This window comes from Papaver somniferum, unplaced genomic scaffold (genome assembly GCF_003573695.1).
Source record: "Papaver somniferum cultivar HN1 unplaced genomic scaffold, ASM357369v1 unplaced-scaffold_15, whole genome shotgun sequence".
NCBI classification, from domain to species: domain Eukaryota; kingdom Viridiplantae; phylum Streptophyta; class Magnoliopsida; order Ranunculales; family Papaveraceae; genus Papaver; species Papaver somniferum.
The window spans coordinates 5,130,541-5,148,682 of NW_020624376.1; the positions used below are offsets into that span (position 1 = coordinate 5,130,541).

The following is an 18,142-nucleotide window of genomic DNA, read 5'->3' on the forward strand; positions in this document are numbered from 1 at the left end:
GACTTATTTATATGGGTTATCTCTCCTCCTTTAAAACACTAAGTCATATGAGCTCCCACGTTGCACGATGAGTGTGACACCCCTTCTCAAATTAAATTAGATAAAAAATTTCACACGGAGCAATTCTGGAGAGGACAAGTGGCGGAACTCTATTGGTCGAGACATTAAAACCTAAATTACACTATGTTTACACCCTGTGTTTAATTGGTCGTTTGTAACACCGTTAGCCAAAACGTGGGTATACAATACTTATGTGTGAATTTACAGTTAATAAATTTGATACACTTGGTTTACACCGAAAACTTAACTGGACGTTACTAACGCCAGCTAGGTGTACAATACACCCGTGAAAACTCGATGATTTTTTTTGTTTCGCCGTCAAAACTCGATGAGATTTCCTCTCATTCTCCCATTCACCTGAAAAGAAAATCAACAAAGCAACGACTGCTGCTGATTAAGATTGAGAGATTAAAGAGAGAGATTAAGAGTGAATCTGAAATTCCGATGATTTCGATGGTGTTCGATTAAAGAGTTAATGGTCTTATGGATGATGTTTCGAACAGTGTTTGGTGATTTAGGGTTTAACAAGAAATTGCAGATGAAACTGAAGAGGGAATCAGAGCTGAAATTGACATGGGTTTGTCGAGATAAGGATTATTGAGAACTGAGATTGATGATTAAGTTAAGAGAATTGAAGAATTTCAGAAACTAAGGTTTGGTATTGGGAAGAGCAGCTGAGATTACTTCTTATTTGTTTCCTAGCCCTAAACTTCAAACACCGTCAACAAATCAAGATGTGCAAGAGCATCATCCTTATGAGATTTTCTATCGATTTGATTTCCTGTTGATTTCTTTTTAATTTTTCTTTATACTCCAGGTATTTGCTATTGATTTTTTAATTTTATGCTTTTGTTTTTCATTCAGTTTTTGGTATATCTAATTGATCAAAGGCTAAAAATCATAGGGATTTTGCAGGTTTTAGAGAATCAATCACTTTAAGAAGATAAAGATGTATTTTTAAATACTACATCAATGACAATGGTTACACTATCAAGGTAAATAAACTCAACTCTTTTTTGTAGTTCATGAAGTATGAGTTTTGTCTCTGGATTTTGATTTATAAAAGAATATATGCCAATCAATTTTCATTGTTTGAAAGGACGTAAGGATTTTAAATTGCATAGTATATCTTAGGAGAATGATGCGGTGGGAATATTATCCTTTTTTGGAGTGAACAAATGTAAAAATTAAGTACATGGCGTTCATATAGGTTCAGGAAGCATGGTTTCCTTATTCTGGAACATTGCTTAATAACTAAGTTAAATTTTGGAGGTTATGGGTACTCACAATGGTTTCCTAATGATATTGGTGTAAAATATATTGATTACCATGTGCTTGATATAACCTGTGTACTACCGTGCCAATGCTAGCTTATTGTTCATATTGATTTGATACAAATAGCGTGGCGAGTTTTAATTCTAAGCATATGCAGGTATTGCGAATCATGATGGTTCCACTGACGAAATTACAAGGAGCGGCAAAGAGGACATATTTACATTACAAGTGAGAACAAAGTAACTCCACGGGTGATTTATGGCCATCCAAGAAAGTGTCCACTTCAGACCCAAGTAAAGGCTAATAACTTTCCAAGATCTTGGTACGCAACTATAAATGCATTTTAAATCAGTATTTACTTTGTTTGCATTGTTCCCAGCTTAGAATCAGTATTTACTTTGTTTGCATTGTTCCCAGCTTAGATTTCCATACCAAAACTGACGGTTGGGTTCAAGTCAAGATATCCAAACTTTGCTTTCAAAAAGATAATGTATCAAACTGACCAACACTTGATAATCTTATTAAACAGGAATCATGTGTTGGTCGGAGCATAATAGACAGAGCTAAAAGTTGTGCTTGGGTACAAATTGGGTTGCTGCAATTGGGTTGGTGTAACCCTGATCAATTTGGTTCGTTTGCCCCACCAAGGGGCTTGATTGAATATTGAAGTCAGACTCAAATACGATGGGGCCTTTAAAGGATTAGATGTTATTTCTGCATATGTTGTTGTGATAATTTACCAAAGTTTCTACTTTGTGTGTCGATAAAAGATTGATTGGTCACGGTATCGTGGAGCCTTTTATAGTATGTGAATAACTTAGCTTGCAGTAGCCACAATTCATGTCATCGAGAAGTATGAATTCCAAGGATAACAATTCCTGAATTGCCGGTTAGAGACATGGCAAATGTAAACTCTTGAAACCTCCACAAGAGCTTTTACCTGATAGAGCCAATTTGGCTTATCATTTTGTCGGTAGTCTTGCATGTTGAATATAGGTTAAAGAAGACACTACTTTATTCATCATTACTTAATTGTATATGTACGAAGCAACATCAAATTCAAGGTTCACTGAATCTCCCCCGCCACACCAAACTCAAGGTTTACAGCATTAAAATCACAGGACAGCAAAATCAAAAGTGCATCGCGAGCCGCGACATGCGAGGCGTACCCGAACCATACCAAATCAAGCACGACGGGACGAGATGAAGCCGAGCTACACCAAATAAAAATCCTAAGCATGCGTAAAGACGGGACGAGGCAAAAAGGTTTTCGGGTCCGCCTGGTGCGTAGCACGGACACAAAATCTAGTGGTTAATAAAAGCATAAGTTACATTTAAGAGAACTCATTTCTAAAATCAATTATGTATCCAGACTTTTTTTTTTGATAAGAAAAGAAATTCATTTCATTAAATTGTAGAACAAAGGTCTTTTTCTAGATTTTCTAGAATGTAATTTGGAGGAGTAGTGTACCAAACATTCATAGACTGATTTCTTGCAGTTTTTGCAATTTTATCTGCCACACTATTAGCATCTCGCTTAACATGAATGCATTTCCAATTGACAAAACTGCTAAGCAAACTACGACAGTCCTGGATAATACTATTTGTTGTCCAGTTTATTCTCCCTAAAGCACCATTTATTGACTCAATGACATTCAAGTTATCTCCTTCCAGGTGCAAATCTTGGATTCCTTTCTGAAGAGCCCACTTTACATCTTCTAATGCAGCAATTGCTTCTCCTTGTTCCTCATCTGATCCCGAGGTCTGCATTCCTTTGGTTCTTTTTAAGGGAAAAATATGGTTTAGTCCAAAATCTCATCCAAAATTCCAAATATACTAGTTAGTGCACACCCATTCAACTAGGGACAACTTAGTCCTTTATTTATTTAAAATATGGAACGTACACTAATAACCCTTAATATTACAATTTAGTCCAAATATTTTCAGTTTAGTCCACAATGACTTATGATGACATCACCAAATTTAAATAATATAAATATAATTTTAAAACGATTTATCTTTGGAACCGCTCATCCAAAATTCACAAACTTTATATATTCGGAAAGAGCTTTTCGATAGCTACAAAAAGAGTACCTATGTGACTATATAATTTTCACTTTTTAAAAATTTTAATTTTCACTTCATTGTTTGATGTGTACAGAAAAGTGCACCTTCACGCAACTTTTAAAAGTTTATGCAGACAGTTTTTTACATGTGCACCACTTTGTATACACCAACAAAACATGGATATGCCTAAAAAAAAAGAAACAAAAAAACATGGATGAAATTGGTCATTCATATCCACTCTCAAACCTACTTTTTCATGGAAATTATCCTGGTGCACCAATCTTCAAAACATGCATGAAACCGTTTATTCATAACCGCACAGAAATTTATCTTTTCATGGGAAAATTTAGTTGTGCATCAATATGTACATCCTTGCAGAACATGCATAAAAACGATCATTCATGACCGCACCTAATCTTCTTTTTCATGGAAATTACATGGGCGTACGTATTTATACACCTCTTCAAACATGCATAAAATTGATCATTCATAACCACACACAAACTTACTTTTTCATTGGACTTACATAGATGCACCCTACAAAACATTCATATATAAAATCGACCATTCATACCCACACATCGACCTATATTTCATGGAAAATACATTGGTGCACATATAACCCATACAAAACATGGAACAAACACCATATTCTCCTACCAATTAATCTATTTCATTGGATTTAAACAGGTGCACTAGTATGTACATAGCTACCCATATTGTATAAGCATAATATATGAAAACTCAGATGGATTTGAACCATCAACCTCCACAAACCTTGTGATAGGCTTGGGCGCTCTACCATTTTGAGCTTGTGAGTCCCTAAATTAAATACATAAAGCGAAGAAAAAAATTGATACCAAAGGTGCATCAGGGTATGATATAATCAGCACGTGTACAACTACATACACATCAATAATCTACATTGTATAATTATGTACACATTAACAATCAATAGGTGTACAACTATGTACACTTTAACATTCAATAGGTGTACAACTATGTAGACATTATGAATTAACATGTGTATAAGTATATATACATTAAGAATCAACATGTGTATAACTCTGTGACCTAGGTTACTCTCACCAACAAGGCGACATCCATTTGAATATCCACAAAATAATATAAGCGAAAACAAAAACGGATTAAAAAAAAAAGAAGAAGATAAACTCACCTAAATCAATGATTTTTCATGTTGTTCATTGCACATCTTGAGTAATGTTTGCAGCTTTCTCTTTACCAATCCATAATTGCAATAATTATCGCCCAGATTAAAATCTTCAAATGATAAGATGTTTAAGTAAATTGAACCAAAACCTTGTACAAAGAACTTGCGAACACCAAAAATATTTTCAACACTATAAGCAAGTTTAACTTACCTCCCGCTGAAACCGCATCCCGTGTGGATTGACTATGTCCATCTTAAGAAACGCTCCAAGACTTTTAACCTCTCCAACGGAGGTGCTCGCTTGATTATTCATGAGGTGAAATGAGGAATAATTTAACAAATGTGAAATTTCATATTATAAAACTAATGAATTGGCAGGTGTTCAATAGGATAGAAACTCAAGAGTTCAATTTCTGCAGAGAGTCACTTTTGTTGGGAAATAAAAAAAGTAAAGTAAAGGATCAATTAATACACACACATCTACATATATACGAATGGTCTACATGGAAAATAATGATTTGATTTATGAATGAAAATCCACTTACAATATCAAATCAAAATGAGTAAATGGCGAGTTTTGCATCTTGTATTTGTCAAGCAATGGAGGAGGATCTACGTTTATGCCCATCATCTATATACTTGCTTGAAGTTAGCAACCTTTTTAATTTGTTGTTGATATTAGAATACAGTTAGTCTAAAATTGATGCTGAGTTAGCAACAGAACTTTGTAGTATCTTTGAATTGAATGCAAAAAAGAAAAAAAAAAGGAAAAGGAAAACATAAAAAATAAAATAATTACAGTATGAAACCTATGAGCCGGAGAGAAATAAGGTTGAAATGCATGTAATGAGTCTGAAATCCTATATATACCTAACTGTAATGCATCTTACCACGAACATTAATGCATCTAATCATTAATTAATAATATTTTGTGTTGCAAATCGTATATATTCAACTAAATTTAATAATACGAACAAGTACAACAAAGTTTACCTCCAAAAGATGCGGTGGAGATTCTATTCATTTCCATGTAAATTCGTAGAAAATCAATTCTTGGATAGAAGGTTGTCGGCACATCCCTTCACCAAAATTCAAAAAAATGGAATCACATGCTTTTCCTACATAATCAATAGGTGTATAATTATGTACACATTAACGATCAAATTTCTCTCCATGGGGGTAGAGAAGGGGTAAGTCATCCCTAAAATAGTGCAACTCCAGCTACATAGTGTGTACTATATAGCATTTTATGCTTCTTTATAGTGCGGTTTGTATGGGTTCGACTCCGAGGCCGAGTTAGTAAAGTTGATTTCTAATTTATCGCATACAAAATTCTTCTATATGGTTGCATTATTTGTGGTCTAGTGTTGAATCTAAAGAAGAAACCAATATGAAATCAAAGAAAAATGAAACTCTTTTATACATGTTTCCAACTAGCATAATTTCCAAATGTGTATTTTGTACGTATATAGTATATACCCACTAAATTAGTTAACAACGAACACCAAAAACAAACAGAAGTTGCATAGCGTTACTGCTAAGGGAATTGTGCCAGGCATAGTCAGGTTCCACTTAGAATTGACTTTTGAAATCAAATACTAGATATAAGATGTATTTCTCATATTAAAAACTTAGTTCAATCAAGTAGAGAGACACATGTAAGAACATCAAATTAACATGACTACTTCCCCTGTTCTTTTATAATATTCGAAAGCATATAACTTTCTTGTTCTTGTTCTTTGAAATACAGTACGTTCATTTTCTTTGTAATTGCTAACATTTCTAGTTTATTATTACTAAGCAGAGCAACTACAGCTATATATCCAATAATAATCAATCAAATTTGTAAGGTTTCAAAATAGCTAACGTTTATCATGTACCCAAATAGGTTTCTTGACCTGTATCAGTATGTCTTCAATATGAAACTTGATAATTGTGTAATGCCAATTAGTAGAAGGAAACAAGTAATTAGTGTAGTAGAAATCAATATTCATCATGAGTAGGTAGTCAAATTGAGAAGGCATATAGCTAATACCAATTAACAGATGTATAACGAAGTAAGATTGATAAACAAAAATATGGAATTTTGCAGGTGAAAATGTTCTGGAATTAAAAAAAATAAATGAAGATGAACTGAGATTGAAGTAACTAAATCAATTTAATCAGTAAATAAAAGGTTTCTCAAAATGTTTCCATAGATCGATATTTGAAGGATTCGAAAATTTGAAATTGAAATTGAAAATTGACAAGAGATTACCAATGTTGTAGAATCAGCAGAATCATATCTGAGAAGAAAAAACTTGTTGTGATTTGATGAAGAACCATTTATCGTTTGTAATCGAATCTGAATCTGAACCATGATGTCGATTTCAACTGCGGAGAACTAGATATGTTGTTGATTTCAACTGAAATACGCAGAAATCTCTGGTCTTTCTTTCAGAGATTTGTTAGCAGAGAAACACAATAATAACAACGACTTTTACATAAAGGGCATTTTGGCTATTAGAAATATGCGGTTTTGGTCTGAATCGTTAAAAAAGGATTAACTCGTTTTAAAAATGTGATATTTGGATCTCCGAGTACCAGGACTGAAGAGGCTGGACTAAAGCGTCCAAAGCCCAACTAATTTGGGACTAAACGTCAACTTCTACTCTTTTTAATCGATAGCTAACTTGAAAATCTTAATCGTTCCCGAACAATACGGGCGTACTATGTAGAAATTGACGTTTAGTCCCAAAGTTGTTGGGATTTAGACAGTCTAGTCCTGTCCGTTCAAGCCTAGTATTAGAAGGTCCAAATCTACCAAATCCTGAACGGGTTAATCCTTTTGTGAACGATTTGATCCAAATCCAAAATTTTCAATACCGAAAATACCTATCACCCGTAATACTACTTCTTCGACTTTCAGTTCTGCTTTTTCATTTCCAAAGTCCGAAGAAACTCTCCCTGATGAACAATAGCCAAACATAAATTTGAGAATCAACAAATAACCGATTTAATTTGATTATCTTGAAAACCAAAACTCTTATCATCGGTACTTTCTTTTTGAAGATTTCGATCCAGGAGAAGCCTTGATGAGATTCAATTTCCACATTGAAGAATTCGTCGTTGGAAGCGATTGGAAAGATAAGTTTCATCTCTTCTTACCATTTAATTTGATCGCAATTGTTAGTTTATCGATTTCGGAATTGATTTCAGATCTTTTTTATGCGATTTCAAAAACCTAATTACGTCGGTTTCTATTGTAGTTTCTAATCGATTCATGAGCTTAGATACGTGTCATTGTATGGGAAAATATCGATTATGTTGGGTACAAACAGTCACTTCAGGTTTATTTGTTTGGAGCTTAAATAACTAGTCGAGGAACAACTAAGAAATTTCGTGACTTACTAGTTGATTTCGGTTATCAATCTATGATCTAGCCGTGAAAACGGTTATGGATGGATTAAGTAATCTTCATCCTGTTATGATTCCAAGGTAAATTGATGTAAACCTATTTTTATCAATAGGATTAAACGTCGAAAAATGTGGGTCTTCAAATCCTGATAAGAACTGTCAAGTACCACCTGGAGGGGTTTTGGGTCATTCTGTTAATAAGGTTTCGTTTACTAGTCCTACTTTTTCACTTCTACAAGCTTACTATAAAGATATCAACGGTCATTTTACAAGAGATTTTCCTGATACACCCCCACAAAGTTTATGATTATGTCAATGGATCTCTAATAACATCCCTCATGATACTCAGTCATTGGTTGGAACTAGAACTAAGGTATTGGAATTTGGTTCTAGAGTTTGGTGTAGTAGAGGTGTGGAAGGAAGAGTTATTTGTTGAATGTGCACAACTGATCTATCATCTCCTTTTCCAACCCCTACCGTGGAATTCTGTGTTAAATTACTCTATTTATCAAGTTGGTAAATTGTTTCTAATGGTAAGAATTAATCGGTGTATTTTCTTGTACACCAGTTATACGGGTGCACATTAAAGTGTACCTTTTTTTTCCTTGCTATATGAGGTGTATATGCTTGTACACCAGTTATATGTTGTGGTCTCCTTATCGAATTTGGTTTACTTACGTCAATTTCCTGTGTTTGGTTTTGCTTACATCTAGTTAAGAACGCATAACTCTCCTTGAAAGAACTATATTATTGTATAATGTATGCGTTTTGTTTACATCGGTTTTGCTAATAGTGTACATAGTTGTACACCATTGTGCTATCTTTTTTTTTTTATATTTTAGTTGTACACTATGTTCATTTTTTTTAAGCTGGGCATAATTCTATAGTTTAGTTGTTTTTTGTTTATGTTTCTTTCTTCACAGCAACTTATTAATATGTAATATATCTTTTTCAGGTCGAAGATCATGAGGATCATATCTTAGCTGTTCTTTGGTTGATTTTCTATAGGGCATAGAGATCCCGGACAATGATTATAGTTCTAGGTTTATATAGCTTACGGAAGTCGGGTGTGTTTGGGGTAACAAAAAATAAAAGTCTACTAGCAGCATTCAAGCCATCCACATATGAGTTTTTTCACGGTGTGTTCGATTTTTTTTTGAATGATCCTATGGATCTATAATTTTTAAACTCGGAACTTGCACCTCTAGAAATTTTCCATCATTAGCTGCTAGTTTTGTCACAGTATTATGATTTCCAACCTACTATTCGATTTTCAGAGCCAAACTTTACTAATACATTTGACAATATACAATGGAACATCAACTTTAGAATAGATATACATTCACTCTTTAAACAACTTGAAGTTTGTGAAAAATTTTGCATTTATTTTACCACCACACCACCTTTGTAATTATGCATTTATTTTTACCAAAATTCTTAGTCTGTACATAGTTGTACACATGTTGATTATTAAAGTGTACTTTATTGTACACATGTTGATTCTCAATGTGCACACAGTCATACAAACTCTGAAGGTGAATAAGCGAAGTTTTCCGTTTAGGCATCTTCTTCTTCCCTATCACATTAACAACTAACATTCTTATATGGTTTGAATAAGTGACCCATTATATACTGCAACATTGGATGACCTGAATAATTTATTAGAGAGACATCGGTGATGCTTCTATAGTTAGTTTCATACTTTTTAATCTAATGTGTACATAGTTGTACATCTATAGATTGTTAATGTGTCATAATAGTACACATGCTGATTGTGCAGATAAATGTACACTTGCTAATTGTTAATGTGCACATAAGTATACACATGTTGACTATTAATGTGCACATAAATGTACACGTCTTTGATTCTTATACTCTCTGGCTCTCCACCTTATATTGATGAAAACATTCTCACTTTTTCCAATGCCTCTATGTTTTGGTGCAGTCTAGTCCTGAGAAGAGGAGTGCATATCCTCGTAAGGAGGAGGTGAAAGCCCTGATAGATGCAATTAAGAAAGTCTTAGAAAAAGGAGCTCATTCAGGGTGAACCTGCTTGTTCTCGCGTCCCATCAGAACATGATTCTTATGCTTATGTAAGTTATTTGACCACATTTTTGATTTTTAGTCTTGGAAACTAGAATTAGTAAATAAGCGTGTAAGGCTCGACCTATATTGCATGGCTGATGTACGGTTTTCATAATGGACAAGTCGCATCCTTTGAGTAGGCATGTTTTTTTTAAGGCGGTGGGTCCTTGCATGTTCTCTTTGAAACACTGAGTGCGTGTGTCAGTAGACTTTGTTCGATTATTACTTTGTTAAAATTATTAACGATGCACTTAGTGCGACAACTAAGTAGTCTGTGAACCTTTTTTCAGCTTGTCAAATGTTAAGCTGTCGGACTTGATGAATGAGTTAAATAGTTTGTGAACCTTTTTTTTCTGTTTGTCAAATATTGAAGTTGCTGGACTTGATGAATGAATGCGTGTAGATAGAAGGCTTAATAGTTCGTGGCGTGAGAGCTTTGTTTGATTTTGCTTCACATAATTTCCTACGTGCAATGATTTTTCTTTATTCTTTCTCTTATCCTTTTTAATGATGCATCTTATGGATAATGGGATTTCTGATTGTGGTGACCATATAAATTGTGATTCTATAGTTGTGTTCGGGGAATGTTGAATGGGATTGGTTAGTTAAAAATTGTTCGAAGGTAGGTGTTTGTAGAGGTGTACATGTTTGTACACATGTTGGTTACTACCTTAAAATAATAAATATCTTCTTTTACCTTCTTATGAGTCCTAATTGAAAGACCTGGTTGAGTTTCCGTAATGGTGTAAACAAGATGCTTGTGAGTCACTAACTAAATCATGTGGCTGTTGTGGAAGCATCATGAAGGATAAGTTGCATCATGATATGTGTGAGTCTACATGTGTCTTTACCACCCACTTCTTTTGTTATTACTATATTTTATGAAAAGAAGCGAGAGAGCTGCGACGTAGGTCTCCACATCCATACCGTTTCTGGTTAATAGCTAAACTGGTTATGAATCAAGCACTCTTCCTCAAAAACTCGGAATTGTAACAACTAATATACGTCTTCAGGTTTGTATAGACTGGTGCTCGTGTTTTCAATTTCTTTTTCTTTGTACTGTATATTGTTAAACTGAGTGATCTTTTTTCATATATGCTAGGTTGCTTGCTGGGAGCTCCAAATGAATATTGATTGTCAGGGGTAAACATGCTTTTTATGTGTTAGATTTTAAAAGCATACTTGTTAGTGGTGCTTGGATGGACGATCTAAGTTGTACGTGGTGTACAAACTGGCGCACCTTTTCTTGTTTTTGAATTTTCATGTTTGTAAACCAGTGTAAACTAATATTTTTAAAAAATAATAATTATATAGTCATATGGGTACTCTTTCCTAATATATAAAGTTTGTGAATTTTGGACAAACGTTTCGAAAGATAAATTATTTTTTAATTATTTTTATATTGTTTAAAATTGTTGACATCATTATGAGTCACTTTGGATTAAACTGCAAATATTTGGACTAAATTGTAAATTATGAAGGTTATATGTGTATTTTTCACATTTTAAATTTTGGACTAAATTGTACCTAGTTAACTCGGGATGGACTACTCCGTACTTTTTGTCGTGTTTTGGACTGAACTGTAATTTCCCCGCGTACTATCCAAACACCGAAGACCGAACAAGGTTCGCGTGTTAGTTTTATTCATTGAGTCGAGTCGTACGTACTGAGTCCAGTTGATTCTAACTCATTGGTCCCTCTTTAAAGTTTTAAAAAATTGATTCTACCTCATTGGTCCCATTCCTCCATTTCTTCAAAGTTTAAAAAAATTAGGTGGTCGTGGGGATCGAACATCCGCCCTTTGGATTATCAAACAACAATATCCAGCCATTGGGCTACTTGCTTGCTGGTTGGAGATTAACTGTATTTTCTGTTATTTAATCTGTGTAGAATTTTCAGTACCAAAAGTAGCATCTCTAAATCGAATTATTAATTTTAATGTATGTATATCGTTCCGAACTACTGTCACATCACGAACTGTTGACCGAATTTTTGACCGAACTTGATTTTTATGAATTCGAATAATCCGCGTTCATTACGTTTACCGAATTGCTAACAAGGGCTACAAGATTCCATTGGGATGCCGCAACTAAGCTACAAAGGTGGAAGGTTATATAGCACCTGATTGGTCCTTGTTCAGTTGAATAGTCAGTTAAGGGCACACGTCTTTTTGGCATATTCGCTCCTTGGTGGAATCCAAGATTAAATGACTTAAAAAACTAGCTTAGATTATTCAGAAACTATGACATACACACACGGCAATGGCTCCACCTTCGAAAAAAAAACAAAACAAAGGCCAAATGCAGAACTAGTCTTCTCTTTCATTTGTTTCCTCAAAAATACCCCATAATAGAAACATAAGAGCAAGTGGTCCTTCAAAGGACAAACTCTTTGATTAATGATTATGCATCTGATCATCCTCATCACTACTTTGTTTCCTGATCAGCAACATGATTGAGTGAGGAAGCAGCTAGCTAAAGTTGTTCATTGTCTTTATTTGTCGCCATTGTCGACTAACGAAGCTTTAGCTGAGAGATGGGGGGTTTGAAAGTTCTGTCAACTCTTGATTCGGCAAAAACACAGTTGTACCATTTCAAAGCAATAATAATTGCAGGTATGGGTCTATTCACTGATGCTTATGATCTCTTTTGTATTACGCCCGTCATGAAATTGATCGGACGAATCTACTACGAAGATCAAGACATCGATGAATCTGTGAGAGGTGTGGTACCACCATCAGTCGTATCCATAACAGTTGCCACCGCTCTTATTGGTACCGTCTTCGGGAAATCGGTATTCGGATACTGTGGTGATAAGTTTGGTAGGAAAAGAGTTTATGGTCTGGCACTCCTAATCATGATTTTCAGCTCTATTGGTTGTGGTTTCTCAGTTTGTAGGACAAGGAAATGCGTTATAACAAGTCTTTGCTTCTTTAGGTTCTTGCTTGGTTTCGGTATTGGTGGGGATTACCCAATCTCCGCTACAATCATGTCTGAATTTGCTAATAAAGCAACAAGGGGTTCGTTTATTGCTACTGTTTTTTCCATGCAGGGTTTCGGGATCCTCACTAGCTCCGCTGTTACGATGCTTCTCTGTGGGATTTTCGATCGTGCTTCCGATTCAAAGAACAAAGTTGCCCAAACACCCGACGAGGCTGATTTACTCTGGCGGCTGATTTTGATGTTCGGTGCTATTCCGGCAGCTATGACATTTTATTGGCGAATGATGATGCCTGAAACTGCCAGGTAACATGTCCCTCGATGATAGTGGAATCTCTAGATCTCGTTTGCGCATCAATTACAGTGCACAGGTCATTTCGTTTGTTGTTTGCTATTATTATCTGTTTTCTGTAACTGCAAATGCTTAGGTAAATTTCCTTAAAATATATATATATATATACTTGTTATCTGAAAGCTGGAAATGAGAGTAAGATAGCATAATATCAACCACTTGGATTTTAATATGAAATTTCGACTAGCAAGAAACTGGGTCGATGCTACTTTAGCGTGCTAACCATCGATGTAATAATGTACTTAAGTTAGGGTAATATTTTTAATCAGATGTTCAGGTAATTACTTATATAACTTAGTTGCGCGCGAGTGATGGCTTTGGATCCAATCAATTTAGTTAAATTTGATCCTCGTGAATGTCATATTGTTTATTAAACTCTGTAGGTATACTGCATTGGTGGAAAAAAATCTAAAACAAGCAGTGAAAGACATGGAAGGAGTGTTAGATATACCAATGACCGATATCACAGAAGAAGACGAAGTGGTGCCCGTGTCACCAACTTACGGAATATTGTCAAGAGAATTTTTCAGACGTCATGGACAAGATCTCTTTGCTTGTGCTTCCTCTTGGTTCCTTGTGGATGTCGTTTTCTACAGCAGCAATCTATTCCAGTCCCATGTTTATCGTGATCTTCTTAGAGATCCCCATAGACTGAATGCATATCAGCAGGCCTATGACGTAGCAAAACTTCAAGCGATTATAGCAGTTTGTTCTACAATTCCAGGGTACTGGGCTACTGTTTTCTTTATTGAACGAATCGGGCGAGTTAAAATCCAAATGTTGGGGTTCTTGGTTATGGGGATTTGTATGTTTGCTATTGGAATACCTTATTACCAATATTGGAATGATCACACAAATGGATGGTTCTTAATCCTTTATGGACTCACATTCTTCTTTGCTAATTTCGGGCCAAACACGACGACGTTCATCATACCTGCCGAGCTATTTCCTGCTAGGTTTCGATCCACTTGTCATGGGTTCTCTGGTGCTGCTGGAAAAATTGGTGCTATTGTGGGTTCGGTTGGATTTCTATGGGCTTCTCAGAGTCAGAATGAGAAGGACGTTGACAAGGGTTATCAAACAGGTATTGGGATGACTAATGCATTAGTGATTCTTGGTGGAATTTCACTGTTAGGAATGATCTTGACCTATTTCTTCACACGTGAAACCATGGGAAGGTCCTTAGAAGAAAACGAGGTGGAGTACCAAGCATCAAACCAAACGAGTTTTATGGTATGTTTCAGGGGTGCTGACCAAACAAGTCCTGAACATGATCATCAACATCCTAGTAATTCTCATGTCCGTTCGAGTATCAGTACTAGTACTACTAGTAATAGTACTGTTGCTATTGATCAAAACAGAACTAGTACTTCGGCTTCTCTTTATTTGGCTTAATTTTCAATCAAGAAATTCATGTTGTGCCGCCATTATAAGTTTAATATATACGTGTATCGTGCATTCATTTATTACAATCAGATTTTTATAAGTGATGAAGTTTGTAAATCTTTAAAACCTTTTGAGGAGTATCACCAAACAAGTATAAATGGAAAAAGAAATTTATAATTAAAAACGCGTGCATGAGATCGAGTCTTATACCGACTGACCATCCAGGAGTATTTTTCTTGGTGTGATTGGGATGACCCAGCGGGAGAACCCTATATATGGTGGTGACTTTGTGACGATGTAAAGCATGATTTTTTCCGGTTTGACACAAAAAATTGGATTTGGTTCAACGATGAAAGGACGATACTGCCCCTATTTGGTTTTCTTCCTCCCTTAAACAGACGTAAATAATTACAACTCAGGGCCAAAAGGACAATCTGTTTTTCCCCCTTTCTTTTTCTTCTTCTTCCTCATCTCGATTTCTCCTCTCGATTTCTTCCCAGAAAAATCAAATCGACATGATTTATAGTTGTTTGAGCTCAAGGGAAGACGGGGCCGGCCCTGGCATTTTGCTGCCCCAAAGCTTACCCAAAAAATGTTGCCCCCTTACATACAGCAAACTACAGTCAGGAGCATAAGGTGGTGTACAAACTATGTTAGCCATTTTCTGTCATATTTAAGCCTATAAATACATATATTAAGTTCCCAAATGTTTCCACAAGCTTGTCAAATATCTCAACAGAAAATATATTCAAAAAACAATAATAATAAAAGTTCATTCGATTCGAATAATAACACAGATTACCATCTATTCGAAAATAACCCTTCTTACATTCCTGGATGCGAAATCAGAAAGTACAATTTTAAAATCAACTTGCATATCCATGTCATTTTCAATTGCTAACATAGATAATCATACTAGTCTTTCCTGCGACATAGTTGATCGAAGATACGAGAAAATCAACTTTAGCTTAGAAAAACTTCTTTCCGCGGAGGCGACTGTAACTGGAATCGTAAGCAATATCCTATAATCATGGGTGGTGTATTTATTCTTCTTCATTCCCTGTTAATCATCTACCGGTGATTTGAGAAACAAATATGAGTGGCTCGAGATTAAAAATAGAGGAGTTTGGCTATGGAGTGAGAGTGATGGTGGTGGTATTGTTTTTAGTAAACGACTCAAACTCAGGGGAAGGTGGATCAAGAAAACGAAATTAGGGTTTCTCTGAGAATCAAAGAAAACGATGACGGTGATGAAGAATTTGATCGTACGTGGTGGTGTTTCTGGTAGGAGGTTTGAATATGAATTGTGAAGAAGAGGAAAGTGATGTAGATGTAAATTGAGAATTAGGATTTTGTTTAAAGATGAAGAAATCAAGATAAGGTTGAGATCGAGAGAAGAGGATAAATATTAAGGAAGAGTTGATGGTGGTATTGGTTGATTTGGTGATTTCAAATTCAACAGAGAAGGTGATTCAGATAGTTAAGCTAGGGTTTTGTTTTCAGTTTAAGATTATTTTATGAATTGATTCTTTATTAAGGTTGGGTTTTATTGAATTGAAGTTGATTGAACTGTATGGGATTCTGATTTTGGTTAATTATGCAGAGCGAGAATCTCAAAATTAGGGTTTCATATGTTCTTCCCAAAATTAGAGATTAAGGTTCCTGAATTGGAAATTACAGATGAAGAAGATGAATTGAGATTGTGATGATGTTGATTAATGGTTTTATGTTATGATTGAACTGCAATTGATAAGATTGCAATAAAATAAAATAATTTATCAATTGGATGCAACTCTTGAGAGTTGAATTGTAACTTAGGACGAAGTATATGTTATTGCAGGTGGTCTTGGGTTGAGAATGAGATTACCGTTATGCTTTGTTGTTGTGAGTAGTAACAGTTTAGGTTTATGCCGAACTGCATATGAGAAGAGTATGAGTGGATTTGAGTGGATTGGAGTTGAATTACAGTGGAAGGAGATGAATTAGATACTGGTTCACTTAAGTGACTGATGTTTGGGGTAGTGTTTGATTTTTGATCCTGAACTGCAGATGAGAAGAGTATGAATGAAATATAGGGGTTGCTGGTGTTTAAACTGAACTTGGTTGTGATATACAGTACATGGAGGAGGCCTGAAATGCATATGGAGATGACAATGAAGTTGTTTGTGTTGGTGGTAATGTTTATGTAGTTGTGATTGGTCGTGGCTGTGGAGAGTATGAAATCGCAGTTCATACAAAATCGCAGTTCATATGGTGGAACTAAATTATAAATATAAAATTTAGTTTTGCGTCAATTTTTTCGGTCGGCCGTTCCACTGTGGCAGCGGTCATCTAATATCTGTTTTTTCCTGTTCTTTATCCGTGATATTCCGAAGTGCTTCCATACAAAATGAATTTCTTTTTTTTTTGATCGAAAAGGAGAATATATTGATAGAAGAATGAATTTATAAAAGATCTACCAGAGGTAGAAGAAAGCGAGGAAAAATAGTATCAAAAGAAAGCAAAGAACTACAAAATAGTGCCTACCAATTAGCTAAAAATGATCGAGAGAAACTCAGGTGAACCTTATGGCCTGCGGCCGCTCCCCAAGAGAGGATTGATGACATTGATTCAAAGATGAGATCGTCGTCAGTTTTGAAGAGATGATTAACATCAAATCGTCTACCATTCATTTCTTTCCAGATTGAATAAAAAATGGCTGAATCAAGTCCCAAATGAAGTTTCCTATAATATAAAAGTGTTGTGTATTCCATGTTTCTGCCAAAGCCCTCATACTACCCGATAAAATCCAAGTCCAACCTGTAGATGGTGTTAAGGTACACCACATCCACATCTTGTATGAAATCTTACAGTGAAAGAAAATGTGATTCTGTGACTTTATTTCTCCACCACACAAAGCACAATCATTATGAAGATTCATGCCTTTCTGTAATAGCAAATCTAAAGTATTCAACTTATTGTGAACCAAAATCCACATGAGAAGACAGATCTTTGGGGGTGTTGCCTGATGCCAGATGAAGCGAACAGGGAAGTGAGATTCTCCATGGTCTGCCACTAACTGAGAATATAAATTCTTGACAAAGATCACAATAGAGGGGTGTAAATTCCACCTCCTTGTATCTGGCAGTCCATCACAAATATGTGGCGTATCACTGATTTCTGAAATGAGCATTACATACTCTTGTGCTTCTGTGTATGTAAGGATTCGCCTGAAGTCAAAATTCTAATTACCTTCAACATAAATCATGTCAACAACGCAGACATTGTTTTGCCTATATAACTTGAATAAATTAGGATTCTCAGTGGATAAAGGTTGCTGCCCACACCAGTGGTCATTCTAGAAGAAAATGATTGTACCAGAATGAAGGAATAAAGTTGAATGATGGATAATGAAGACTGCAACATCAATTA

General features: G+C 35.2%; 1 protein-coding gene and 1 long non-coding RNA gene across 3 annotated transcripts; both read left to right on the forward strand.

Moving 5' to 3' along the window:
• The first annotated feature begins 428 nt into the window (after positions 1-428).
• LOC113335820 lies at positions 429-2,827 on the forward strand. 2 transcript variants are annotated; one of them, XR_003353514.1, is made up of 4 exons: positions 429-877; positions 976-1,055; positions 1,493-1,657; positions 1,753-2,827. It is a non-coding gene; the product is annotated as an uncharacterized LOC113335820 (long non-coding RNA). The 2 variants fall into 2 exon arrangements; XR_003353513.1 differs by having other exon boundaries at positions 1,865-2,821.
• A 9,567-nt stretch (positions 2,828-12,394) lies between these two features.
• On the forward strand, positions 12,395-14,891 carry LOC113335827 (probable inorganic phosphate transporter 1-9). Its single transcript, XM_026581865.1, has 2 exons — positions 12,395-13,299; positions 13,729-14,891. Exons 1-2 carry the CDS (start codon positions 12,590-12,592, stop codon positions 14,738-14,740), a joined length of 1,722 nt encoding a protein of 573 aa, XP_026437650.1. The 5' UTR covers positions 12,395-12,589; the 3' UTR covers positions 14,741-14,891.
• The last annotated feature ends 3,251 nt before the right edge of the window (positions 14,892-18,142 follow it).

Bases quoted from the DNA above. Each gene is read 5' to 3' on its own strand.
- LOC113335827 (XM_026581865.1), top strand. From the start codon at position 12,590: ATGGGGGGTTTGAAAGTTCTGTCAACTCTTGATTCGGCAAAAACACAG. The intron at 13,300-13,728 runs GTAACATGTCCC...TAAACTCTGTAG, and splicing joins ATGATGCCTGAAACTGCCAG to GTATACTGCATTGGTGGAAA.